The 26,893-nt window shown below is 36.3% G+C and overlaps 2 protein-coding genes across 5 annotated transcripts in view; one reads left to right on the forward strand and one right to left on the reverse strand.

Moving 5' to 3' along the window:
* The first annotated feature begins 2,974 nt into the window (after nt 1-2,974).
* Nucleotides 2,975-26,893, forward strand: part of LOC113228195 — a 55,004-nt gene continuing 31,085 nt past the window's right edge. Inside the window, exons 1-9 of one of the 3 annotated variants that reach the window (XR_003310278.1) lie at nt 3,504-3,639; nt 7,234-7,304; nt 8,853-10,175; nt 10,292-10,466; nt 10,669-10,860; nt 10,930-11,062; nt 11,164-11,317; nt 11,611-11,766; nt 11,855-12,193. Coding sequence is in view for 2 of the 3 variants with exons in the window: in XM_026461438.1 (XP_026317223.1) it covers nt 3,257-3,299; nt 3,430-3,639; nt 25,565-25,777 (466 nt within the window). In the remaining variant the exon portion in view is untranslated. Of the gene's footprint in view, nt 3,300-3,429; nt 3,640-7,233; nt 7,305-8,852; nt 10,176-10,291; nt 10,467-10,668; nt 10,861-10,929; nt 11,063-11,163; nt 11,318-11,610; nt 11,767-11,854; nt 12,194-23,988; nt 24,143-25,564; nt 25,778-26,893 lie in introns of those variants that run through there. The other 2 variants (XM_026461438.1, XM_026461439.1) reach the window with 2 other exon arrangements.
* On the reverse strand, nt 12,202-16,270 carry LOC113228197. Of its 2 annotated transcripts, XM_026461442.1 has the most exons (8): nt 15,969-16,270; nt 15,516-15,718; nt 15,078-15,264; nt 14,035-14,237; nt 13,597-13,783; nt 12,842-12,969; nt 12,707-12,757; nt 12,202-12,410 (listed from the first exon to the last, which is right to left on the reverse strand). In XM_026461442.1, the coding sequence occupies exons 2-7, from the start codon at nt 15,711-15,713 to the stop codon at nt 12,710-12,712; spliced, it is 951 nt and encodes a 316-aa protein (XP_026317227.1). In that variant the 5' UTR covers nt 15,714-15,718; nt 15,969-16,270; the 3' UTR covers nt 12,202-12,410; nt 12,707-12,709. The 2 variants fall into 2 exon arrangements, with proteins under 2 accessions (XP_026317227.1, XP_026317226.1); XM_026461441.1 differs by having other exon boundaries at nt 12,394-12,410; nt 12,707-12,969.

Raw genomic sequence — 26,893 nt, forward strand, 5'->3', positions numbered from 1 at the left:
CCACTGGGTACTTACCACCATTGTCTGGTGAAAACTGTATCCGTATACTTCCCACCCGATCAGAATCCTAGTGGTATGAGACGGGAGTGGTGATACAGGTTAGCAGATTTAAAATTTTTCACCAAAATTAGACTCTTCCCGCGGATGATTGTTCTTGGTACGATATTACTTTATATTATTAGACCGTTTAATTAATCATTTATTTAATTTATGGACACACATTTATTTAATATTCTTTTTTTTTTCAAAATATGGTTTGTTTTTTACATAAAATCCTATTAATATTTGCACATCTGCTTGCAGGTTGAGTACAATGTAACCTTATTTTACATTTTTAAGGTCATATACCTTTATCATTAGTGTAGTCTGGCAAATAAATGTATTCTATTCTATTTCAAAATGGTTTGTGTCTGGTGTCGCAATCTAACAAATGGACCTTCTTTATTATTAAGACAGTTGCTTTTGTACAGATCTAGATGGCCTCACCCGCTTTACCATTGCATTGATCACAGGCAGCGTTGCCGTTCTTGCACCTTTGTCGCTAGACCTAGGGGATTTTATACATGTTTAGCGGGTAAAAATTTGGTTCTTCTAGCGTCTTTTTGACCGCGAGGCTCTTTTCAGAAACAAAAATTATGACCTGTCTATCAAATACGGTAAATTGGTAATATTCGGCTAATTTTCTAGTCTAACACTAACGTAGAATTAGACTGAACGGTAATTTTCTGTAATAAACAAAACAACATCCATGCGTTCGTGTGATGCCTTTTTCGCTCGTTACGATCAGGAATGGGGAAGACCTATTGATGAAATTTTTTCACTCGCACAATGATGAGATGAATATAATTATTTTTTGTTTGCGGTGTTTAAAACTAAATTAAAATAAGTGCTTTTTGGTTCATATTGTCGTGATTATTTGCAATTTTATTTACCGTTTGTGAATCAAATTCGATTTTCAAATAAGCATGGAAGTACCGCCAAATCTAGAGACATCTAGCTGATTTTAGGAAATTATTTTTTCCCAAATCTAGCGGAAAATCTCTGACCATCTAGGGATTTTCAATTATGTACAACGGCAACACTGATCACAGGGTATTATGGGTATTATTATCTATGCATTGATCTGAAGGAAATATTTCTTTCATCCAAAAAAACCTGCGTTATAGGAACGTAACTTAAAACAGAGGATACCACACGTAAAAATCCCAAAACTTCTCTGGTATTAATTAAAGTATCTACTATACAGGCTGTAAATTTGAAAGTGAGACATACTTATAGAGTGCGTTATATTCCTGATTCTGAACCCAAAGAAAAAATAAAAAAAATGAATTATATTTTACAAAAAAAAAAATTATTTTTTTATCGACTACTGCTTGTGAACAACATTAGTCGTCGAAATCCATGCACATCCCTATTGATGTTCCCACGCAGCGCGAGTCTACTAGCGCGAGCGCGGCCTCTTTGAGCGCGGCACATCATGGAGCAGAGCCCATCAGACAGTGCACGCGCGGCCGCCCGCCCTCGCGAATACACGTAAAGTACTTTCGCTCGCCCGATCACAGCGCCGGCGCGCGTCGATCGCTTTTCTCGCCCGCAAAATGGATACATATTCAAATGTCGAATTGACTGAGATGGTGCGACTTTACGCAATAAGTGGTGATAGTGTGAGACGAGCGATTAGAATGTTCGGAGAAATGTTCCCAAATCGGCCGCTGCCAAATTATCGGGTGATGCTTTCTGCGACTCAAAGACTGCGCGATTATCGCCAGTTCGATGAGCCTATAAACGCTGAAGCTCGTGGCAATGTAGGCATCGGCGTGGACCTGCAGGAGCGCATCTTGGACTATTTTGAAGAGGAGCCGCGCGCTAGCACACGGGAGGCAGGACGCCACTTTAATGTCTCGCACATGAATTTTACGACGCTGTGCTAGACTATGCATTGTGCAAAACGGTGGACATTTCGAACAATTGCTCCGTACCACGTAAGTGTAAATAAACTGTAAATAACTAAAAAATCATTGTAAATAATTTGATTTAACATTTTTAACTACGCCAAAAACCTCAATTCTTATTAAATAATAACTAGTTACTGAATCATAAACTTATCTTTTTTAATATAGTACGTAAAACATTTCGATGATAGTTCCTAAGTAAAAAAATAATTAACCTAAGCTAAAACGTCATCATTTCGATAACAGCTTTTTTCATTATAACATAAATGAGTAAGTGAGTAACTTAGTTTTTATTTTCTTGAGAAATGAGGTGCTTTGTCGGTCCTAATTCCGAAAAAGTAGGAAGGGAGATGTGAAACCATTGTTATTGTGTGTAGGAGTGTGCGACTCGCGCCGCCGTCGGCGTCGCTTGGTATGTTCCACTTTGGACTCGAAATTAAGCGTAAAGGGGATCGTTTTATTCCTATGTGCACTCCAAATCAAATATGTTGATTTATTTTTTGATTTATCCCATATCCTAATTTTATTTTAGTCTATGTTAAGTTGTAACATGATTTTCTATGACGTGTATGAATATGTCCCACTTTCAAATTTACAGCCTGTATAATTAAATTACAAAGAGTTCTTGCAGCCATACTTATTATAACCATGTATTTCTCTAAAGAGTGCAAACTTTGGAAAGTAATTTTTTTCATTGTATTTTTGACAAACGGTAATGGTGTGATTATCAAAACTGGCAACAATGCTACTTGCTGTCAAACTGCAGTCTTGTAAGTTCTCATATTGTTCCCCCGCCCCATTAACATAAACAACCTCTTAACTTTAGTGTTCTTGCCCCATATTGTTACTCTATGTAAATTTATCCACTTAAATAACATATATTTATAAATATTGTTTTGCTGTTTTGTTTTACATTCTCAACTGAGTACTCCCGTAGTCCAACTTACCAACACCGGTTAATGTCCTATTAGAGCTTAGCGAAAATTTTTTTTTGTTTCGTTTTTTTTCTTTCAACTGTGACATTGGCAAAATCATCAGTTCTCATATTGATGGAGCCATAAAAATAAAAAGTGAAGTGATGGAGCCATAAAAATAAAAAGTGAAGTGAAGTAGTTTGTTTGTGTTGTGAACAGCAGTTTCACAGAGTACATTGTGTTATTCGTTTTAAAGTGTTTTAACTGTTGTTTCTGTGTTTTACCTGGCATGAAATTTGACACTGCTGCTTGTATACCCGGCGCAACTTATGGACTTTGAAACTCCGTTACAATAAAACTTGTGTCACGTAGAAAAGTTTGCAAATAAACATGCCCAATACTCGTAATTGCTATTTTGGGTGTACGGATGGCGGTAAGTAGTTCTTTAAGCTACCCTAAACTGAATGTTGAGTACCTAGGTAACAATCTCGAATAAATTAAGACAGACAAGGCTCATAAAGGCGCTTTAAAAGTAGGACCTTAATGCTTATCGTTTGTTTTAGGTCCTCTGCACAAATTTCCCGATTGGGCTAACCACCACCAAACAGATCGATTTAATAAGTGGAAAACAGTGCTTGACCCAGAAACCCAACAAAACCACAATGGATATATATTTAATATGTTTCGTCTTTGTAACAAACACTTTGTAGAATGTTATAAATCCAAACACAGTCACCGGCTAACAAGAAATGCAGTTCCAACATTGTATCTTGGTGAGCAAAATTTTTTTATTTTGATTGTATTCTTTCGTATTGTTAATACTGAAGTAAAATTTTTATTGGGAATAATGTGTTGATATGGGGCTTTCTCACGAGCTGTTTTATAATTTGTGCACTAGTTGTAGTGTGTAGTATACAAGAAATATAATTTTAAAAATATTTTTACGTCTAAACATTTTATTTTAAACAAAACATTCTCTTGTTGGGGTATGAGGCTTTGGAGAAGGGTAAAGAGTTAAGAAATTAAGACACATCTCAGGCAACATAATATTAAACTATTGTGTGATACGAAAATATTATATTTTCAATATTTTCAAATAGGATTGTTACCAGTTAACTGAAATTTAAATTAAATTTGAATACAGTGCGGTGTACCACTTACAGAATTGGTTTATTTTCTTGTTTCGTGTCTTTTTATTTTTTACTTTATTTTTAATGCTCACCTTTTTGTAGTTCAGGATTGCACTCTTCACATCGCTTTACCTTTTTTGTTATGCTTATTATTGTAGATACTTATGTGTTTGTATTTTTGTCCTTTTGAGGTCTTAACTTTTACCTTATTTTTACCATAAGTGAGATATTTAAAAATTAATTCGCGCAAAACGACGGAGCCATAGACACAAAAGTGAAGTTGAAGTTGGACAACTGTAATTAGCGCTAACTAGCTTCACCTAAAAACATTCAATGTAAATCGTTATTAATAGCTGTTGTTGTTCTGATCATATAAAAAAAAATTAGGTTGGCAAAAGTTTTGTGAGAGCCCCTATTATAATTCTCCCCCCTCTTTAGTTTGGAAGGGTATAAAGTGATTCCCTGGTGCTTTTTCTCTGGAGCTAGATTATTGTCGAATGACCCTCAGAATGGGTTGAATCATTCGCTTTTAAATTAGCACCTCCTAATCTGTTGAAGAAATCTCTCCTGTTTGGCTCCCCTCTCCACAAAACTCTGTCAATAGTTTTGAAACTCCTTTCTCTATGTAGGAGCTTCTTTCTGTTAGTGGTTAAGGATTCGTCTCCTGGTGTTGATGGAATCCCTTATTCCTTATTGTTAACACTAGGTCTTCTTCCAAACTTTATTTTCTTAATATCATGAACCATATCTTCCTCTCTGGCAGTCCCCCTGAGGACTGGAAAACTCAAATAGTTGTTCCCATTCTTAAGCCTGGAAAGTTATTTAAAAACCCATCTGGATACCGACCTATCGTTTTGTCTCAGCCCTGGCCAAAATTCTAGAACACCTTATAAAGAACAGACTGGAATGAACAGTGGAAAGCAAGGACCTTTTAGCTAAAAGCCAATTTGGATTCCGTAAAGGTCATAGTACGATGAATAGTCATGCCATTGTCACGACAGAAATCCGACTAGCTCTCTTTAAACGTGAATCGGTGGTCGGCGTCTTTTTGGCTATCTGTTCAGTGTACGACAACGTACTCCTTCCCCTACTCAGGCAAAAACTGCATAATCTGTCCATATCTGTTCTTATTTGCGTCAATAATGTTTCTCTCCCCGCCAGATTAGTTAGAAAGGTCTCCCGCAGGTCTCTGTCCTTCTTCTTTATAGTCTATACACACATGACTTAGAATTATCTATAAATTCTTTCTCTAATGTCCTCCAATATGATGACGACTTCTGTTTATACTCTGTCGTTCCTGACATTCTCGATGCACAGTCTGCTCTCTCCTCGGCTCTCCACTTGGTACTTGGTGCAACGGGCTGGTATCCGCAACTCGACGACAAAGCGTCTATTTTGCGTGTGGTAATTCCGCTCTCCACTATTTAAATGTATGGTTAACGGATCATGGCCTTACCCTCTCCATTCCCGAAAGCACTGTGGTAATATTCTCCAATAAAAAGAGTATCCCTGATATCTCTATCTGCTGTGATGATCTCTCCCTGTACTAGACAAGGTTAAGTTTCTTGGGGTTACCTTAGACTCCAAATTGTCAGGTGTCCTCCACATTAATCACGCAGCCCATAAATGTGAAAATAACATTAACATTATCCGTTCCCTCTTTGGAGTATGGTGGTGTTCACATCCATAGTCGCAAAAACTTATCTACAACGCCCTGATTCGTAGCCACCTTGACTGTGGCTCTTTCCTCTTAGAACCTTGTTACAAAAGTAGTTTAAATAATTTTGACAAAATCCAGTTCAAAAGTTTTCATATTGTCATATTCTCCTACTAACGCCCTTCAGGTTGAATGCGTGGGTCTACGCAATCCTCTTTCAATAAGAAGACAATACCTCTCGGATAGATTTCTTTTCAAGATTATGCACTTTGTTTCCCATCCTCTTCTAAATTACAAAACCTCTCTGAATTAGTGTCTGCCTCTTCATATTAAATTCACAAGGATGCCCCTTGTTTGATTAAAGGCTATCTCAAAATCTCCCGTCTTTCTTGTCCAATGTATCAATGCAAATTAAATTCGATTTTTGAAACCCCTTTTGATGCCATTATGTTTCGTCCTAACATTATACTTGGCCCAGGTATAGATAAAGAATCTACCTCGACTGATTTAGACTTAGTCGGGTCATTGACAAATTCTGGCCTGACTGGATTGTTATTGTGTATGGCCTACATTTATTTCTCTCCTGAGTTTGTGTGTGTCCATGGCACCTGCGACACAGGGTTTCCCTAGTGCGGTGCTATGTTGAGTGTGTGCATTATTATTATTATTATTTATATTTATACGGATGCCTCCCAGCTTTCTGACCGGGGCTGCGTAAGAGCAGCCGTGTGGATCCCCAAGGTTAGGAAATAGGTCTCAGTTATAAATTACCCCTATTCTCTTCTGTCTTCACGGGGGAGGTGTCGGCAATCTTGGAGCCATTGAATTTTATTGATTCTCATAATCTTAATAAATGTGTAATTTTTTCGGATGCAAAACTTCTCTTCAAGCTATTTTATCTAACCAATTTCGTAGCAAAATTAAATTTCCAGTCATCCTAAAAATTAAATAGACTATGTCTTGCTGCTAGAGAGGTCGAGGTCTCGTTGGCTTGGATACCCAGTCACATTGGTATCCGAGGGAACGAGACAGTGGACTAATACGCCAAGGAGGCCACCCTCTCAGGCTGTCTCTCATTATACAAATGTTACGCTCACGACCTGATTTCGTTAGCTAAGGATCGTCTAGATTTGGACTGGCAGGCACACTGGGTTGGAACTAGCCAAGAGAAAGGCACGGACTATGCCGACACTCAAAATAACATCCCAGTAAAACCAAGGTTTTTTATAAGTTTCGGGAGTCTAGTAAGGCAGCCAATTCAACGATCTATAGACTGAGACTGGGCTACTCTTGTTCCCCTGTGTTCCTCATTAAAATCCGTGTCAGAGACAACTTTTTGTGTGTATGTGATCTGGACGAGGGTAGCCTTGATCACATTTTCTTTGAATGTTGAAATTTATTGATCAATATTAACTGACAACATTAATCGAAAGTGACGCTTACCCAAGCCTAGTGGCCGCCATTAAGGAAATAGAATAGAATAGTGTTTTCTCGGTTTTACTTTTTCCGGTATATTGTTGTGCACTTTATGCCTCCGTCCTGACATAAAGCAGTGAGTGTGAACATTTTCTGAATTATAGTATGCTGAAATCGTCTACTATGGCTCTACGATCTTGTTGTGTACCTGGCAGTACAATGAAACTCGGAGACGGTAAGTAATTTTTTTAAATCTTATTTTTAATAAGGCCTGTAATACTTTGGTGTCAATGTCGACCTTGTGATTTCAATCCCTGTGGATTATTCTACTCTATCGCCTCGCCTCGTGGTGAGAGGCAAGACCTCGCATATGAGTACAGAGTTTTAACCCTCTTCACCTACGGGTCACCAAACAACATTTAACTCGCCGACCTGCCAAATATCCCCGAAATTATATATACAGAAATTGGCTACTTGGAGCCACATAATGGCCACATTCCATTTAATGCATATCTTCAAGTTTGTTACAGAATTTACATAGTGAAGATTCCGCTCCTTTTATTATTGAACTTATTTAACAGAAGGTGGCCAGTTCGAACTCTAAAAGCCAAGGTCAGTACATTTCTAAAAAATGCGCCGTCCACAAACCCGGGCTTTCGCGGTGGGCACACTTGAATAGTTTCGTACCAAATTCCTTTCACTGCAGAAATCTCACCATAGATCTTACTCCACATATCTATGTTTAGGTCTCTTACAAACGGGATGATTTCTGCCGCATACTATTCCATTGCTTTCTAGTTCCATGTGTGATGGAATAAATTGCAACATTATACACATATTCTTGGACAGTAAATTACCTACTAATCTCAAAGCTTCATAATCTATGGGCATACCTTGGTCTCCCGAAACACTTCGGACTAAATGTTGTAGTGCACTTTTAGAACCTGTATGAATAACGATTTTACGAGTATCTACAGTTGTAACAAAGGATAGAGCTTCTACTATTGCAGTTAACTCTGCTCTCATTATACAGGGCTCCTGACATAATTTTAGGCTAAGAGATACATTTTGGTTGTGGATCAAAAAAGGATACTCCATTTGTACCTTTGGAACATCAGCAAAAATTTTATAGTAATCTCCTTAGTTATTTGTGATAAGGTTTAATACTATTTATCTTAAATCCTCATATTGATTTGTCGTTTGGTGTTGTTATATTATTACATATCTTATACTAATACGTCAAGATGATATTTTGTAAGCCAGGTACATTTCCAACTTTAATTACTAATATTTGTAAGTCTGGATTGCTAGAGGTATAAAGCACCTGTGTCACTTTTACACAACCGGTGAGCTAAAACGCATATTCCGCCATTCGAGTCTTCTCTATCATCTCTAACTATAATATATTGGCCTATATAAAGTGATTCCTCTGGATCAAGGCATGTTTCACTTACGAATGACTTTTCTTGAGCTAAATAAACATCAAATTCTTTTAATTTATGTTTTAAACTGTAACAATTCCATTGAAATTATTGAGTTTTTATTGTTATCCATTGAATGATTCGAAGACTCCGTAACTGCAATATGTTTCTGTAGAAATTCCTTTACTTCCATCCAAATCACCATATTTTAGAACATTTAGTGCTGACGTTATTTTTCGAAAAAAGAATACCTATAATTTTGTCCTGCCATCTCTTTAGTAGTGATTTTGTTTCTGACCGGTCACACCAAGTTCCAATAGTATTATTGTCACTAATTGTCACAATTACTTTGTCACTTTCAGATTGGGAAGAACCGAATTGTACCTTTACTTTTACTAATGAATCTTTCCCTGATTTGGATAACCTTTTTACGGTTTGTGGTTAATGACGGGTGCATACCTCTCTTATCTATTGCAGCTGTATTTATGATGTCTTTTCCGGGTCGAACATCTTTTCTAAAACAATTTCTTTTTCTTTTCTAAGACAACTTAAAAGGTTTGGGGTTGCCTGGTAATGTAAAGTTTGGTTCTCGTTCTGGTAAAGCCTCGATCCTGTCTCTAGTTTCCAGGTCTTGGTTTGAATGTAGTCTTTTCTATTTGTTTAGGTTGTTTCAGGCTACTTTGTACGTGCAGTTATGTTTGGTCACGTATAGTCTAATAATTCTTTCTCTTTTGTAAACTGGGCATGTACTCTTAATAAAGGACATGTGTTCACCCTTACAATTTACACATCTATATTTATTTGTAGTGCAGTATTCTTGACTTTTGCCGTATTTTGGGCAAATATTAACTTTAAAGAGCAAAATCGTTTAATATGTCCATATCTCTAGCATTTAGAGTACTGGGTTACGAGGAACGTAAAAGGTTCTATATTCATACGACACCCATATGCTTTCACATGTTAGATCCCCTGAAACAGATACGGATTTATTTACTTTCGACCCATTTACCTTCTTGGTCCCTCTTATGTAATCCCTTTGTAGATAAAATTTCTGTCTCGCTTTCAAAGATATTTAACAGTTCTTCCTCTTCTGTATCCATACAATACCACGTATCACACCGTAAGTATATTTGACTTCCCCTGTAATTCTGCATATCCACTGGTTCTGTATTATAATATCTCACTCTTCATGAATGCTGTAGCCCCCTCACTTGTTTGAAATCTAATCCATAGCTTAAGTATACTCTTAGAGCTGACTTTCAAAATATCTGGGATATTTTCGTTTTTCAATAACATGCTATACCTCGCGGTTTAGGTAAAACTTCCTTTGAAGTCACGGATACCTCGTAAAAATTCAGTTTTTACATCATTCGATGTATACATTTCCTCTCCTTTAGATGCAGGGCGTGAAGTACCTAAATTTTTCCTTTTCCTCTTGTTGACCATTGTAAAGCCTTCAGAGTCATCCGTGTCTCGAGCCTTTTCTCTTTGCCTCGTAGAAGCCATCGCGATTGTATTGTCATTCGTAACCTCCAAATAGACCACTTCCTCATTCTTCCTGAGCATGGGTAGCTCCCTAATATAGTTCTCCTTATATTCGCCGGTGTAAGATTCTCCAGATAATCACAATCAGGTACATCTTCCTCCTCTGCATCACTCATTATTCAACTTTCCCAACGTTGAGGGTAGGTAGAAAATATATAATTATTTTATAACACAAATATTATAGTTCAAATGTAATATATATTCAATATTTATACAATAATAATCATTTATTCAATATTTAATGAAAATGTTTCAGGATTACCGCTACATCGGTTTCCCAATTTAAACAGTCCGGTCAAAAATGTAATACCTAATTAATGTAATTCACATTAATTATTACATTGTGGGGAAGGTGGGAATATATGGGCGTAGCTCACGCCCATATATTCCCCGTTATAGGACGGTCTGATGGATTGAATGTGGAGACAAAGGTTGGTGATAATGGTACAGGGTCAAGAGCACATCAAGCTTGACACGTAACACTTAAATCCAACTCTATGCCGCCTACGATAAGAACGGTCCAAAGTGTCAAGCTTGATGAGCTCTTGACTGTACAATAATCCAATATTTCTCTATTCTGCAAAATAATCTAATTTCAAATTACCATTTACGTCTTTATTAATTTTGTTACAGATGTTAATAGCACTATCGTTCTTCGCCACTGGGTGGTACCAGATGCCAATTGGCGACATTTCATACCACTCCGTTTCCCAAGCCAGTGTTAGTAAAGCACCGGTAGTAGCTGCGCTCAATAAGCCAGCTATATTAAATAAATATGTGCCCTTTCCTTTTAGGCGCGCTGAAAAGGGATAACATTAAAAGATGGTGAGAAAATGAGTTTCACAATGTATATCTTTATTTCCTTAATTATTTCTCTTAAAAATTATTTTTCAGATTCTACAGAGTAACGGGAATGCCAGTGATTCTGGGTTATGTTGATGGCACACATGCAGCAATTCTAACTCCCGAAGACCATGAGGAGCGCTACATAAATAGAAAGGGATATCATTCCCTTAATGTGTTTATAGTAAGCATTGTTTTTTAAAATAAAGAAATAGTAATTTCTAATTTGCTGAATGAGTGACAATTTAGTTTATTTGTAATTGTAAAATCTTTTTTCTTTTTTAGATTTGTTTCTCAGACTTAAATATAATGAGCGTGGACTCCAGGATCCCCAGTTACCCAAGATCTACACATGACAGCAAGGTGTGGGATGGGCACCCTTTAAGACATTACATAGAGAACCTACTTGATGAAGGAGATGAGGATCTTTATATACTGGGTATTTTTATAGTATACCAATAATTAAACATTATTATAGAACAATTTCATATATATCATCTGCTTTAAGGTAAAAACCACATAAGTGACATTTCAACAAAAATCTCCAAATTATGTACCAGTTGTAAGAAATTCACCATCTTTCTGCAGATAAAACTCTTGTTAAGTTTATAGCTTTTTGTTATTGAGTTCCATTTCCATCCATTTTTGTTATAGCTATATAAATTAAAGGCTTTTTGTGGAAAATGTCACTTATGTGGTTTTACCTTAAAACAGACGATATTATTATTGCAGGAGATTCTGGATATCCATTATGGGCCACCCTTCTCACACCTACATTAAACGCAGAGCCAGGCAGGCTCCCCAGAGGCCTACTATACTGGGCTGCATGTGACTGCACAATCCACTGTAGAGTGTTGTATAGGAGAGTTCAAGGCTCGGTTCCAGTAGGTAGATTGACAAATATACACTGTACTTATAGTTTTCATTATGCATTTTTTTATCAATGTAATATACATATTTGATGTTTACTTTCAAGGTGTCTTTTGGTCGACCGAAAAATGCATTATGGACTAGCAACAGCAGCAAAAATTGTAAACGCCTGTTGCGTGCGACACAACATCCCGCATGGTGCCAAAATCAAGTACCATTCACTGACAGCAGGAGAACTCAGGCGCGAGCGTGCGCTCACCCAGCGTGGGTCGTTCCTCCACGCGATGGAGCAGTAGCCCGCGCAGCACGCGCTCGTCTAATACGCGCTGGTCGCGAATGTTGCAATGCGCTTGTGCCATTGACTTACAATTATATGGACGTCGGGTCCGCGCTAAAAAGTGTCCGCTAAAATCGTATACAGAGCGCGAAACTCCGCTTTAGTCTTCATTTGTTCTACTGACAGCGCGATACTGCGATGACATTACAATTTAAATTTCGAATAGGTTGACTTGGGACATTTTTTTCGTGGTTTTTGTATTAGACCCGTCGTCCATTTATTTGTAAGTCAATGGCTTGTGCGCTTACTTTGACGCCAAAGAAGTATTCAGTAATAAATTGCATAATATTTTTAAATTGTCTTTTTTCCTCTTAGGTCCTTCAAACTGAAACAAAATAACAATATGTGAACAATCACTAGAAATAATAGCCGGGTGGTCGAGTGGTCTGCGAACCTGACTGTAAAACCAAATGCTAATGTTTGTGTGACAGACATTTGTACCCGAGTCATGGTTGTATAAAATACTTATGTATTCTATCCGTAATTTAGTTGCACTAGCTCTACTTAGTCTGGGACCAAATAATTGGTGTGAGTCCAGAATGTTCAGAATTTATTTATTTTATTATTATTCCTATTAAAAAAAAAAAACAAGAGATTGCTTTGGAAAAGTAAAAAACTAACCTTTCATTCTTGAGGTACTGTAGAAAAACTTTCCAAAAAAATTTTTATTGCGGGCACCAACTCAGCAACAGTTGTGCAGAGTGTTGCCATTGATTGGGCCCGCAGTTTATCTGCCTCAGCAGATATAATCGCTGCCTTAGACTGCGCCCTTGCCGTTTCCGCTTGCCGCAGCGATGCCTCCGCCAGCAAACAGTCTGTACGGGCACGCAGCTCCTCAATACGCAATATTTCAGATCGGCTTGGCTCTAGAGCTCCTCGGCTGGCTAAAGTCAAAATTATACGTATCGGGTAATGACTGGGATAGGTATTTAATTTGCACTGAAAACAAAATCACAGTTGCGCAGACCACCGCGCACTTAAAAAAGGCCACAGATCTTTAAATTCCCTAGAGAGGTCATAATATGTTTTCAGTACAAATTAAATTAACTTTATGTTTCAGCATTTATAAACAGTGGGATAGAATTTGCCATAACTACGAGTATGTAGTACACATTACTTTGCACTTGGCGTGGTGCCCTTTGGTTTTGCTGGTAAGGCCTCTTATCTTAAAATTAAAGCACAACACAAAATAAATAAATAAATAACCACACACTCAACATAGCCCCGCACTAGGGAAACCCTGTGTCGCGGGTGCCATGGACACACACATAGACAATCACAAAATATACCCAAACTCACGAGAGAAATAAATGTAGGCCATACAAACATTTCTCCCGGCCCGGGAATCGAACCTGGAACCTCTGCGTGGCAGTCCGGCATGGTAACAGTGCAAACTAAATGAGGATGGAAGTGCGTTAAATTTATTAGTGAACTATTATTGCACATCAAGCTACCAACAAGTATTTATTACTTAATTTGGAAATGCATAATCAGACATAAGGCATACATACATGCATCAGAAAATTGATCCTGGGATTCCTTTACAATAGGCCCCACATTCCTTCCAATAATATTTGCCACTCTTTCTTCTATAGACGTAAAACAAATATTACTGGGAGGGCCACCTCCTGTGGTACATTGCGACACGTTAGCGGCTGCCAATTTAGTCCTCACCCGGCTCTTCAGATCGTTCCACATCTGAGTGACAATAACGATATTGCATATTACAATGATATGACTTCTTCAGATAAGATATTGTTCATTTGTATTAAATTTAGTCATTTTGCTTTAATCACCATGTACATGGCCATGCAATGCTATTGTAGTGGTATGTTAGCATTGCTAGTGTTTATTTACTGTTTGCTAATTATACATGTTGCAAATGTTTTAAAAATACGATTAACGAAAGCAAGTAATAACAGTAAATGGAGTCTTTCATTATTACTTACTTTCGCCCATTCTTTGGGTTTTCGCGCAGGGCCCTCTGCATTTAAAATTTGTGCACACTCCCGCCAAAGGCGTGCAGACAGTACGCGGGCCTCTTTGGAGCGTAATCTGCCTAACGCCAAATCTCTGTTGGACTCTGCGAAGTCTAACAGAAGTTGCTGCTGGCTCAAAGTGGTCGCTCTACGACAATTCGCGTCCATAATGGCTAAAATATAAAAATTCGTATCGGGTAATGACTGGGATGGTAGTTAATTTAATTTGCACTGAAAACAAAATCACAGTTGCGTGGTGGTCTGCGTACTTAATAAATGCCCCAGATCTTTAAATTCCCTACAGAGGTCATAATATGTTTTCAGTGCAAATTAAATTAACATTATGTTTCAGCATTTATAAACAGTGGGATAGAATTTGCCATAACTATGTAGTACACATTACTTTGCACTTGGCGTGGTGCCCTTTGGTTTTGCTGGTAAGGCCTCTTATTTTAAAATTCTAGGAAATTGCAGCTAGCTATGATAATACAGATGTAACATCACAATGTCACTTCACAGCACACACAAAAGTTTTGCTCCAAGAAAGCGTTGTGAAACTTACATATACACTTCCACATTCACTGTCTCCATTGCCGTACCCTCATTTTCTTCAGATTGTGAAGCATAGCAAAGCACAACACAAAATAAATAAATAAATAAAGCACACACTCAACATAGCCCCGCACTAAGGAAACCCTGTGTCGCGGGTGCCATGGACACACATAGACAACCACAAAATACACCCAAACTCACGAGAGATATAAATGTAGGCCATACAAACATTTCTCCCGGCCCGGGAATCGAACCTGGGGCCTCTGCGTGGCAGTCCGGCATGGTAACCGTTCGGCCAAGGAGGCAGTTAAAAAAAATGAACAAGCAAATGGAACAAGTGCAAACTAAATGAGGATGGAAGTGCGTTAAATTTATTAGTGAACTATTATTGCACATCAAGCTACCAACAAGTATTTATTACTTAATTTGGAAATGCATAATCAGACATAAGGTATACATACATGCATCAGAAAATTGATCCTGGGACTCCTTTACAATAGGCCCCACATTCCTTCCAATAAAATTTGCCACTCTTTCTTCTATAGACGTAAAACAAATATTACTGGGAGGGCCACCTCCTGTGGTACATTGCGACACTTTAGCAGCTGCCAATTTAGCCCTCACCCGGCTCTTCAGATCGTTCCACACCTGAGTGACAATAACAATATTGCATATTACAATGATATGACTTCTTCAGATAAGATATTGTTCATTTGTATTAAATTTAGTCATTTTGCTTTAATCAACATGTACATGGCCATGCAATGCTATTGTAGTGGTATGTTAGCATTGCTAGTGTTTATTTACTGTTTGCTAATTATACATGTTGCAAATGTTTTAAAAATACGATTAACAAAAGCAAGTAATAACAGTAAATGGAGCCTTTCATTATTACTTACTTTCGCCCATTCTTTGGGTTTTCGCGCAGGGCCCTCTGCATTTAAAATTTGTGCACACTCCCGCCAAAGGCGTGCAGACAGTACGCGGGCCTCTTTGGAGCGGAATCTGCCTAACGCAAAATCTCTGTTGGACTCTGCGAAGTCTAACAGAAGTTGATGCTGACTCAAAGTGATCGCTTTACGATAATTCGCGTCCATAATGGCTAAAATATAAAAATTATTAATTATAAGCTGTTTACATTTCGAAATTGAATTTGCGTATATGATTGCGTAAAAAGTTACTACTACATTATTTAAATAAGCAAAACAATACTTATTTCACACGCTGATTTTACCCTTCTTTTCCCAATGAAACTAATCTTGTCCTTTTTGCTTAATTTCGTCTGTGACAAGGTGATGAGCTGCTGAAGGTTAGGTTATAAAGGTTTGCGCGTGATGAGATGTAGTACTTACTATTGTTTCCTTTATGGCGGCCACTACACTTCTGCCGGTGTCAGTTTTATAAGAATAATATACGTGCAAATTATTTTGATAATCGCCGGTGCCAGCGAAGAAAGAACATTTCTCCTATTAGTACGTGCCTGGAAAAAAATTGTGGTCATGCCATCTATTGTGGTCATGTATCTTGGAACAAATGAAGTAAAACTTTGAAAATACTGCCATCTACTATCGTTTTCAAGAAAAAACTGCCGTGAACGTCAATTTTATCGTTTGAGAAATGTAAGTTTGTAATACTCTTTTGAGTGTTATTAAATGGCCCTACTTGTTTTGTATTAGTAGTTTGTGCCTACTTTTTTTTTTTTTTTTTGGGCATTTGGCTTCTGTCCCAACTGAGGACAATTTTGCCAGTGTCCGGAGTTGAAAGATACACGGTATATTTATCAAGATTCACTCAAACGACGATGATCGGTTGCACCATCCTATGGACAAAGACACAACACGGGGTTATTTGACTAGCTACTTTGGATGAAAAGCGTAAACACATGCTGTGCACATAGTAGAAGTTATAACTGTATGTTATTTTGTTCAATATATTTAAATAGAGTAAATAGTAGAGGAGGTTTTAGGGGAGAAAGGATATTATAAAAATTTGTGGGACGAGGGATACAATCTGGAAGAAGATCGTATAAAGAGACGGGATATAATGCACAGTTAAAAAATATATGGTCAAGAGTTCCTTCTTCAAGACCGCACTCACAAAGGGAGTGATCTCTTATCCTGAGCTTAGCAAGAAAAGTGGGTCTGCAGTTATGTCCTAGGCGCAATCGGATGATAGTTGAAGTTGTTCTTTTACTGGCCTCGCGGAACTCGAAAAACCAAGGTTTCTTGGGTATTACTGGTTGAAGACCAGCATAATATTTGCCTTTTTGTCTGCTAGAAGACGACCAGTAAGTGTGCCTACTTGGCTTTACTTAGTATCTCTTATTAATTTGTGGCTTTACTGTAGGATAATAATATTTTTTTTTCTTATGTCTGGGCACTCTGGCGTCCAGTCTTTGGCCATATGCAATTTCCGTTGAGTTGGCAATTTTTTATAATTCTTCCAAATAAATATTTTCTTCCTTCTTGAGACTTCAGGATATCATTGTCGTTGCAGTTGTAGTTGTAGAACTTTGATGTGGGTTTTTGGATATTAATATGAAATTAAAAACGGGAAAAGTAAATCGGGGACTAAAAATAAAAGCAAACGGAATTTTGGAAAGGTGATCAACAGGATAGGGTAGGTAGTATATTTAAAGGTAAATCTAAACAATGAAGGATGGAAATTATGAACGGAAATGGAAATGAGATAGTAATAACTGAAAATAATGATAATTGGATAAATAATCGAAATTTTAATATCATTTTTCCTTATGAACTGAGCCAATGCATTATAAACGGCATAATTATTATACGATAATAACAAAGGAATAGATGTTGGTAAAGGAATTTGTAAAGGAATTATATATTGAAAAAACGAAGCACGGTCCAACCACCTCTTCTTTTCCTGTCTAAGATTCATACCTTGGACAGGAAAAGAAGAAGTGGTTCAGACTACCAATGTCTTGTTCGGATTCGCACATCGAATCAGGTATTATATTAAGTCTAGCTAGATGTTCAGATGAGCAAGTATGTCCTAATCTTATTCTTGTAATGATTGAAGTAACACGTTTCTCAAAATATGTACGCGGAAACCACGGTTTGACATCATTGGGATATCGGGCTGTATGTCATGAAAATATTTGCCCGTAGATTTACTGCTTGCTTCCCACACAGTTTGCCAAGATTCTTTAAGAAATAAGCAGGTAGTGTAGCCAAGTCATGAGCAAAGTTTCTACTATACAAATCTACATCGCCGTTATTTACTGCATCTTTAGCTAAGATTTCGGCTCTCTCGTTATATCACTGTGACAAATAATACAGAAAGACCCTCTGAATGATACTTGTAAAAGACTTCACGGATTTGACAAATAATTGGGAAAATTTTACCTGCCTTAAAAGGGAATTTACATAATTACCGCAGAGCACTTTTGGAATCAGAAAATGTTATTGTTTTATGTAATTTTGTTAAGAGAATGTCTGAAGAAGAACTGCCTTAAGAAGACCTACGCATTCACTTGTGAAAACGGATGTTTCAGGTGGAACCTTTGTTTTTTGAATGATATCGTATAGAGAATGAAGAACACCCACTCCTACAGCCGAGTTATCTAGTTTTAAATAGTCTAGTTGCCATGCATAGAAATCAAATACCTAATAATTGTAACTTTTTCATTGAAAAAACAAACGACCTCAAAGTTTGCCTATCGGCTTTTTTCGATTTCCGTAAAATCTCCTCATTAGATTTTGACTTCTTGGTGACAATGTGACTGTCCTTTATACATTTTGTACTTTTTTGTGGTTGTAATGGTGATAGTGATTTGTTTATTACTTGTATTGTGTCAAGTGAAATGTCGACGTTTATTTGCGGAATAATTAGTGAATTGTGACAGCCGAAACGAACCCGGAACAGCATCGTCGGTATCAAAAACCACCTCGAGAGTATATACCCTTTGAAACAAAAACGAATGTTCAAAATCGGTCCACAATTGATGAAGAAATCGGAAAACGTACATACAGTCATATAACTCTTCCTTTTTTTAAAGGTTTAAAACAAACAATAATAATTTATACAGTAACAGTAGTGATGATTGAAGATTATAATGATTCAATATAAATTATAATCGTCACCAAATAAGAGGTCAAATTTGACAAGTTTGACATCGTGACATGAATAGGGATGTGTCAATTAAAAAAGAAAAGCAAATACAAATCTGGCTATGAGCTATAAAAAAAATAGCTTGAAGACGTAACTATTTTCAGGACGTTTCGGAGTAACTCAAAATTGCATTTTATTTTGGAATTCGTGCGATGTTATGTCATGTTATGTAATTTTTCAATAAAATTAATGTATTTCTTTAAACACAATTATGCTAATAATTGTTTGTTTATTGTTTCATTGATTTGAATTTGGCCATTTATGACTACAGTCAATAATTCGACTCATTCGCAAAATAAACACCTATGCGCAAGACTGCTTATTCTCACGATATTATACATTTCGTTCGATGTTCTTAGCTGTGGATATCAGATCGACCATTCATTCATTCATTTATTCATTTGTCCTTCGTTGTCCTTCGAATAAAATGAGCTTATTATATAACATCTTTTTGTAATAAAAGATTTTATCGATTAACTTAAATAATGAAAACGCACGTCAATATATGAACTTGCAACGCCTTAATTAATTTTACTAGATGTTTTTCTATTGGTAATTGATCAAATTGATGAATGGCAAGACAAATAAAAATGTTACTGCTGACAAAATTAGGTAAAATCTTATAAATCAGAAGGGGTTTACTTTGTGACGGCCTCGTGTGAAATTATTGTGATTTGTTTAGCATATTTGGATAGCATCTTAGGTGGGATAAACTAGAACACCTTCGTCCTCGAAAGCAACGAACTCATACGTATGACCAACTGCAGGTTTTCGTAAAGACACACCGTTATTTCTTTGCATTATATATTTTTGTATTACTCGTACTACATATCCGGCGATGTATGCAATTATTTGCTCACTATATCTGGACATTCGAGGCAACGTGGTACAAAAATTACCGAAATTACAGATACTACTAATAATAGATACTACAAAACTGAAAAAAAAAAAAACGAAACGTTACCAAAGGTTATAACAAAAGAGCTAATAGAATATTTTTATAATATTGCTAAGGTCATAATAATTTTTGTCCCTTTGTTTTCACAATCGATCTGAATCGAGAACAGTGTTGCCTAACGTATACATCACTAATTGTTAAATTTGGCCAAAAAAATGTATGTACAAGCGGGCGTACCACGAAACTGAATGTTTAATACAAAAGTGCGTTCGTTCGAGATTCATGGCGTATTAACAAAGGATCACAGGTATATCGCACCAAGTAAAAGCTGCAATATATTACAAACAAGAGGCATACACTCGGTTACATATTTGTTTTCTCGAAATTCATACAAAACCAAAATAATTGTTTTTAAAATAAATTATGCATCTTCTGATTACAAAATCACTTGCCCGTGGTAGGAAACGTCCCTGTTTACCCGTTTATTTACAGTTACGGAGCTTTTGCAGTTTGTAATGGCACAATTATGCAATTTTCACGTTTTCGACTGGTATTTATCTACGCTAACGGTCGAGCGTGTTCTGAAGTGTAGTAGCGGCACGGCAACTAAGTGAATTTCACTTACTTTGGGCAAGCGAATAACACTTGCGGCGTCTGATTTATAAGATTTTACCTAAATAATGCCTGTGCTTTGAAATAAACCTATGAACAAGCGTCGTGCATTCAGCATGATGCTTGTTCATAGGTTTATTTCAAAGAGTACCGTAAATTTGGGTGAATAGAATGTGCGGGGTGGATAGAAAAAAAACTCCGAAAAAGTTAGACTTCATGCAGCACTATGCCTGTATACCACTTTATGTTAGAAATGTATGTTTATATTCGCAACACTTCAAATAACCTGATCTTACCATAATTTTTCAAACACACAAGTTTGTATAATGTGATATTTGAATTTGTAAATAGCACCTTTAAAATAGTGATAGTAAAATTATTAAAATTATTAACCTTCCCATGTCTGTACATCTTTGAGGCATCTATTTTTGTTAAGACGAACTTGAGTGAATTTCCAGAAAAAGTAAGTTCACAAGCGCACTTATTTCGTACCAGGAAATATATGGTCCGAAGAAATATATTATGTAAAACGGCCCTATACAAAAATAGCGTTGTTGACATGGCACCCAAAATATTTAATAAAATTCCAGACGCAATAAAAAATCTTAGTGGAATGCAATTCAAGCATGTATTAAAACAATTATTAATTGACAAGTAAGAGGTAAATCTATGTGAAAGGAATCACAGTCGGGGTGAAAAGAATTGCATACGGGGTCATTAGAAGTGACGCTAAGCTGCCTCTTATGAGTAAATTAAGTAAAGAGAGAACGTGGAGGATGTATTGCTAGAAATTTCAAGCTAGCCCAGCAGAAGCCTGTGTGTGTGTGCGTGCGCGCGCGCGCGTGTGTGTTTGTGTGTGTTTTTTGCGTGGATGTGTGTGTTCTCTCTCTCTGTGTGTGCGTACGTGCGTGCGTGCGTATGTTTGTACCTGAGAGGGTGTATGCATGACCATGTATTAATCATCTACTATATACCTTTCTACTATTACCTTATTATTATTTTTTTAGGCACCATGCCGCGAAATTATAAGTAATATATCTAATGTTATAATAAGGTTATTTTAATTTTTGTTTTTACGTTCTATTTGTATTATGGTTACCAAATAAACTATTTTTCTTTCTTTCTTTCTTTCTTAAGTCATATTTCTAATATTGTTTTTTTTGTAGGGTCCGCCTACAAAAAAACAATATAAGAAATATGACTCTGTATTATTATCCAAAGCAGTGAAAGAATTAGGTAATTCAACACTGAAAAAAGTTCTCAAAAATATAATATTCATATTTCGGTATTGTACAGACATAGTCAAAAAAGAATGACACCACAAGGCGGTTAGACTGCATAGTCAAGTGAAGAGGAAAAGTATTTAATAGAGTACATAAATATATGTGAAGATTGGGGATATCCCCTTGATACTATGGTCCTACGATACATTGTAAAAATGTACCTTGATAATTTAGGAGTTCAACACAAGCGGTTCACAAATAATTGTCTCGGTCCCGATTTCGTAGAGGGATTTCTTAAGAGGCACAAAAATGAAATATCACAACGAATTTGTGAAAACATTGAAAGAAGTAGAGCTGCTGTGTTATCTGCAACTATCAAAAACTACCATTCGGAGTAACAAAAAACTTTAGAAGGTGTGCCACCTACTCATGTACTTAACTACGACGAAACCAATTTAACAGATGATCCAGGTAAAAAAAGAGTTTTAGTAAAACGAGGGCATAAATATCCAGAACGTGTAAATGAATCATACCAAAGCATCTACGTCTGTAATGATGGCTGGAACCGCAGATGAAGATATGCTGCCTCCCTACGTTGTAAATAAAGCTATGCATTTATATGACACGTGGTAAAGAATGGCCCTGAAAATGCACGCTATAACCGTTCTTCTTCAGGGTGGTTTGAGGGCAAAATCTTTGAAGATTGGGTGTTAAATATGGTAATTCCGTATTTTAATAAATTGGAAGGTCGAAAATGCCTGATTGGAGACAACTTGTCGTCTCACCTCTCTGTGGATGTTATAAGAACGTGTAAAGAACACAATATCGACTTCGTATTTTTGCCACCGAACTCAACACACTTAACGCAACCCATGTATATTGCATTCTTTCGTCCGATGAAGCAGGCTTGGAGACAAATATTGTTAAAATGGAAAATTACAGATGGACGATCTCTGGCTACCATACCAAAGGGTTGCTTTCCCAAATTATTGAATGTACTTATTTCAGAACTAAAAGATAATTCTTCTAACAACATAAAAGCAGGATTTAAAAAAGCCAGGATTTTTCCTTTGAACGTAAATGGAATTTTGTCAAGGCTGCCGCAAGACTAAAGAAACCAACAGAAACGCTATTGACGAAACTGTCTTAACCCTCCTCAAAGAAATGAGATTTGGAACCATGAACGTCACTGAACCAAAAAGAAAGAGGAAACTCAATGTTGTAGCAGGTCAGAGTGTAGCAGCTGAAGATTCTGAAGGTTTGGTCATAGAAGATGGGGTAATTTCGGCTGAAAAAGCAAAAACAATTTAGGCGACACTCAACAAACTGCGAACCAAGGATCAACGAGCAAAGTAAAAGGAAAAGGAATAGGAAAAATAAACAAAATGAAAGCAGTACAAGAAAAAACAATACGTAACAAGGTAAAAGTGGCTACTACATCTGAAGGCGCAAGCAGTTCAGACAATGTTAATAGAAATATGACTTGTGTCAAGGAAGGTACTAATCATTATAACCAACCGGATAATGACGACATTGATATAGAGTCAATGTCAATATTTATTTGCGATTAATATGATGTTCCAGAAGTTATTATTGAGAATTCAGTTTTTGAAGAAGAGAATAATAATATAAATAAAATACTCACCAAATATACGGAAGAGAAAGAAATTGACCGGAAAGTTTCAAAACTAGTCGTTACTACTAAGAAATGCAATTTGGCATTGCATTTCTTAGTATCTTAATACAGCAAGTGGGAACCAATCTAAGACTGGAGAGAAAGACGAAAGAAAAGAACTGTAAGCGCTAAGAGCTATGATAATTAAAGTTAAAGCTGAGAAAAAAATTAAGGACAAATCTGCAATATCAAAAATTCTACCTAAAGAAGACGAAAAAAAGAAGAGGATTAAGTGTGAGGACAAAAAAATTTATTATAATAATAGCCAAGAAAATTTTAAGGTTTTAACGGAGAATAATGAATAGGTCATCTACCTATTCATTATTCTCCGTTAAAACGACGCACATGCATACTCACACACACACACACACACACACACACACACACGTGTGTGTGTGTGTGTGTGTATGTATGATGTATATACATCATAATCAAAAAATGGCCTTTTTCTATTCATCTCAACTGCGGGGTGAATAGAAAAAGTGCATGTTTTGCAATTTTTCTCATTAAAAAAATTATATAAACTATTAAATAAACAACGCAAATCAATTAATTAAATTACGGATACCACTTAGCACTGTGAAATATGTAAAATAATAGATAAAAGTAGTTTTAAATTGAGAATGAATTTAGTAATCGTTTCTATTCACCCCAATTTACGGTAGGTTTTTTTGTATGGCGACACCGCAACAATGTCATTCAAATGTCAGTTTTAAAATTCTATTTGTCTACAGTTATCTGTGTTTTAAAAATTTTCACAAGAAAATTTTCGGTTACTGCGAGTGCGTGTGTTCTATTATTTTCTTGTGTTATATGTGTTTTCTCGGCTTTGTTTCTTTCCAGTACGTTGAGTTAAACTTTGTTCCTCCGTATGACGTGAGAATTGCTGTAAATCACTTCTTGTGAACATTTCCACCGTCTTACCGGTTATAATGGCTCAACGATCTTGTTGTGTATCCGGCTGTGCAATGAAGCTTGGAGGCGGTAAGTAATCTGAGGCTAAACATTTGAACCAGCCTGTAATCGTTAACTACTAGAATGTCACGCTTTGCATATAGTTTGTTTCATGGTATGCAATATGTTGTCCTCAGGTATGATAGGATATTGCGTCTCGTATCTTTAAATCTCCTAGGCAATAAGCCACGGGAAGCAATGGCATGGTGTATATAGTTCAAGGAAACAATTTACCTTGATACATACACGTCAAATATACATTTCTAGGTTAGCAAATCTGGTTGATGTTAGTTGTGCCTTTTGAGTTTAATGTAGGTATATAAGGTTGGACAAAATACATCCTGTAATATTAAATTGTATAATAATAAATGACAAATTACAAAATACTTTCTTGTTTGTATTTAAAGCACGATACTGGGAAGGACTGTACATTACCATCGCACGATTTGAGGGGTGGGAGGGGGGTGGGGGGAAGGGGGAGGGGAGGGAACCCTTCGTGCAAAGTTTCAAAGTTAGGAATTTTATAGTTTTCGAGATATTAATTTTTGAAAATTCGAAAAAAATAACCTCAAAAAATCATGTTTTCGCACCAAAGAGCGGGGTAAACCCCTCCCCCCGAACCCCTAGCGGGAAATAACCCACCCCCAAACCACCACCCCCAACTCCACTTCCTGTGTTATATGAAAAACTAAATTTAAACCTAAAACCAGGCAAAAACGCAAAATCCTAATTGATGCATACATCAAACAGTAAACAACAACAAACAACATGGCGTTCTTTACGCGTTTCGTTATTTTTTTGCAACAAAAAAAATTGTTCAAAAATAAAATTTACATACTAATTATAGTAAATTTCTATGTTAAATTTACAATTACGTATTAATTTGTGCTGTTTAATTCAATACTGCGGAAAATTTTTGAAACGAAAATGTTTATTTTTATGCGTTATTTAAAAAAAAATACTGCAACAACCAAACGCTGTGCTTTCCAAACCTATAAAACCTGTTTCCTATCATATATTTTCGAATATTTCAATAATTTTTATTATCAAAACTACGAGTTTCCTAAAGCTAATATTTTAGGATTACACTGCTAACTATGTAATCTATTCACCATATTAATTTCAACTCTCAACTCGTGCGATGGTAATGTACAGTTGAGCCCAAAATGTTTCATTATCTAATGTTTTCAATATTTATAGTACTTTTTATGCTTGTAGATAACCTTATCTATGACCGAAACTTCAATTTCAGTGTAAATTCTGGGCCAATGCAATGATCCAAAATACCATTGCCCACCAACCACCAACAGTTTCTGTGTAACTTGAGTTGAGATTACAAATAACCCATTATCAAAATCGAAATAAAACTGCTTTGTGTATCTATTTTGTATTTATTTTGGTAATCAAGTTTTCTTTATTTTTCAATAAGTTTATACTGTACCAATGTTTCAGGATTACCGTTACACCGGTTTCCCAATCCAAACAATCCTGCTGAAATAGAACGTTTCCGCACCTGGATTATGAAAATTGGAGGTGACATTATTGGAGAAAACAATCAATTCATTCATAGAAACAGAAAAGTGTGTCATAGGCACTTTAAAGAGATTTATACATTCCCGAATAAGAAACTAACTTCACTGGCAATTCCATCACTCCATATTCCAAGTAAGTTTATTATTTATCTGTGGTCAGAATATGCAGTTCCAAATGAGTAGATATTATTTATGATTGGCTCGCCACGCCATAATCGAATCTTGTGAGTTAGGTAGAACATTTTTGGTGGAGTGGGTAGTGCTGCTCTGCCCAATTATACAACATGACACTGCTGTAGCCGCATGACCATAGTTCACAGATCCAAAAGTTCTGTGATGAGTGGGCTCATAGTAACAGGATAAATGCTCAGATGTTTAATTGATCATGAATCTCGTCATTCCGAGTGAACCAAAGGGCATTGACTATTACCCTCAGGATACCATCCTATACTTGTTGGAGATAAAATATGAGTTTGTCTTAATAGGTTTTAAGATTGAGTTGTAGATTAGAATTTTTTGTCAACTGATAATGTTGAATTCGTTCCCATGAGTCAATATTGATTACGATTTTTGAGACTGACTTCATCTGTTTTCTGTTTTATGAGATGCTTCCAAGTGAAATGCCTGTCTAGATAAAAATTAAAAACCAAGATACTTCACTCAAATCAAATCAAATGTGGTAATGTTTCATTGCCAAAATCTTACTACATCCACAACATCATTAGGTAAAACATACTCTTGCTTGTGGCTCATAATAAAATGTTTATTTTGGTGACAGGATAGTTATTTATTGTATTTTTTTACATGGTGCCTCTAGAATAACTTTAAAACCATCTTCAGCTTCTAGAGTTTTGTTCTTGTGATGCTATAAAAAGCTAGCCATTCATGAATATTGTCAAGAATATACATTGGCTACATGTCTGACCTATTTTGTGTGAAAGTGACATAAAGAAAGTTATAAAAGTGTAAATGTTTTGTGCAAGTGTTTTTGTAGGGATTGAACGGCTACTTTATATAGTGATGAGTAATAAAAAATTCATAACCAGTGATTTGTTGTGCAAATTGGTGTTAACGGATATTATAATTCACAGATTTCCAATTGCAGTGAGTACTTTAACCATAACACACGTATATAACCCAAGATTGCACAATAATAGTGAAATTTAGTCAAAAATTGAAATTGTTGGTGATCTAGAGACAGTTACAGTCCGCGAGGCCTAAGCTGAGCTTTGCATTTGTGTGAGTGCAC

Source organism: Hyposmocoma kahamanoa, unplaced genomic scaffold, assembly GCF_003589595.1.
Source record: "Hyposmocoma kahamanoa isolate Upper Pololo Valley unplaced genomic scaffold, ASM358959v1 224, whole genome shotgun sequence".
NCBI classification, from domain to species: Eukaryota; Metazoa; Arthropoda; class Insecta; order Lepidoptera; family Cosmopterigidae; genus Hyposmocoma; species Hyposmocoma kahamanoa.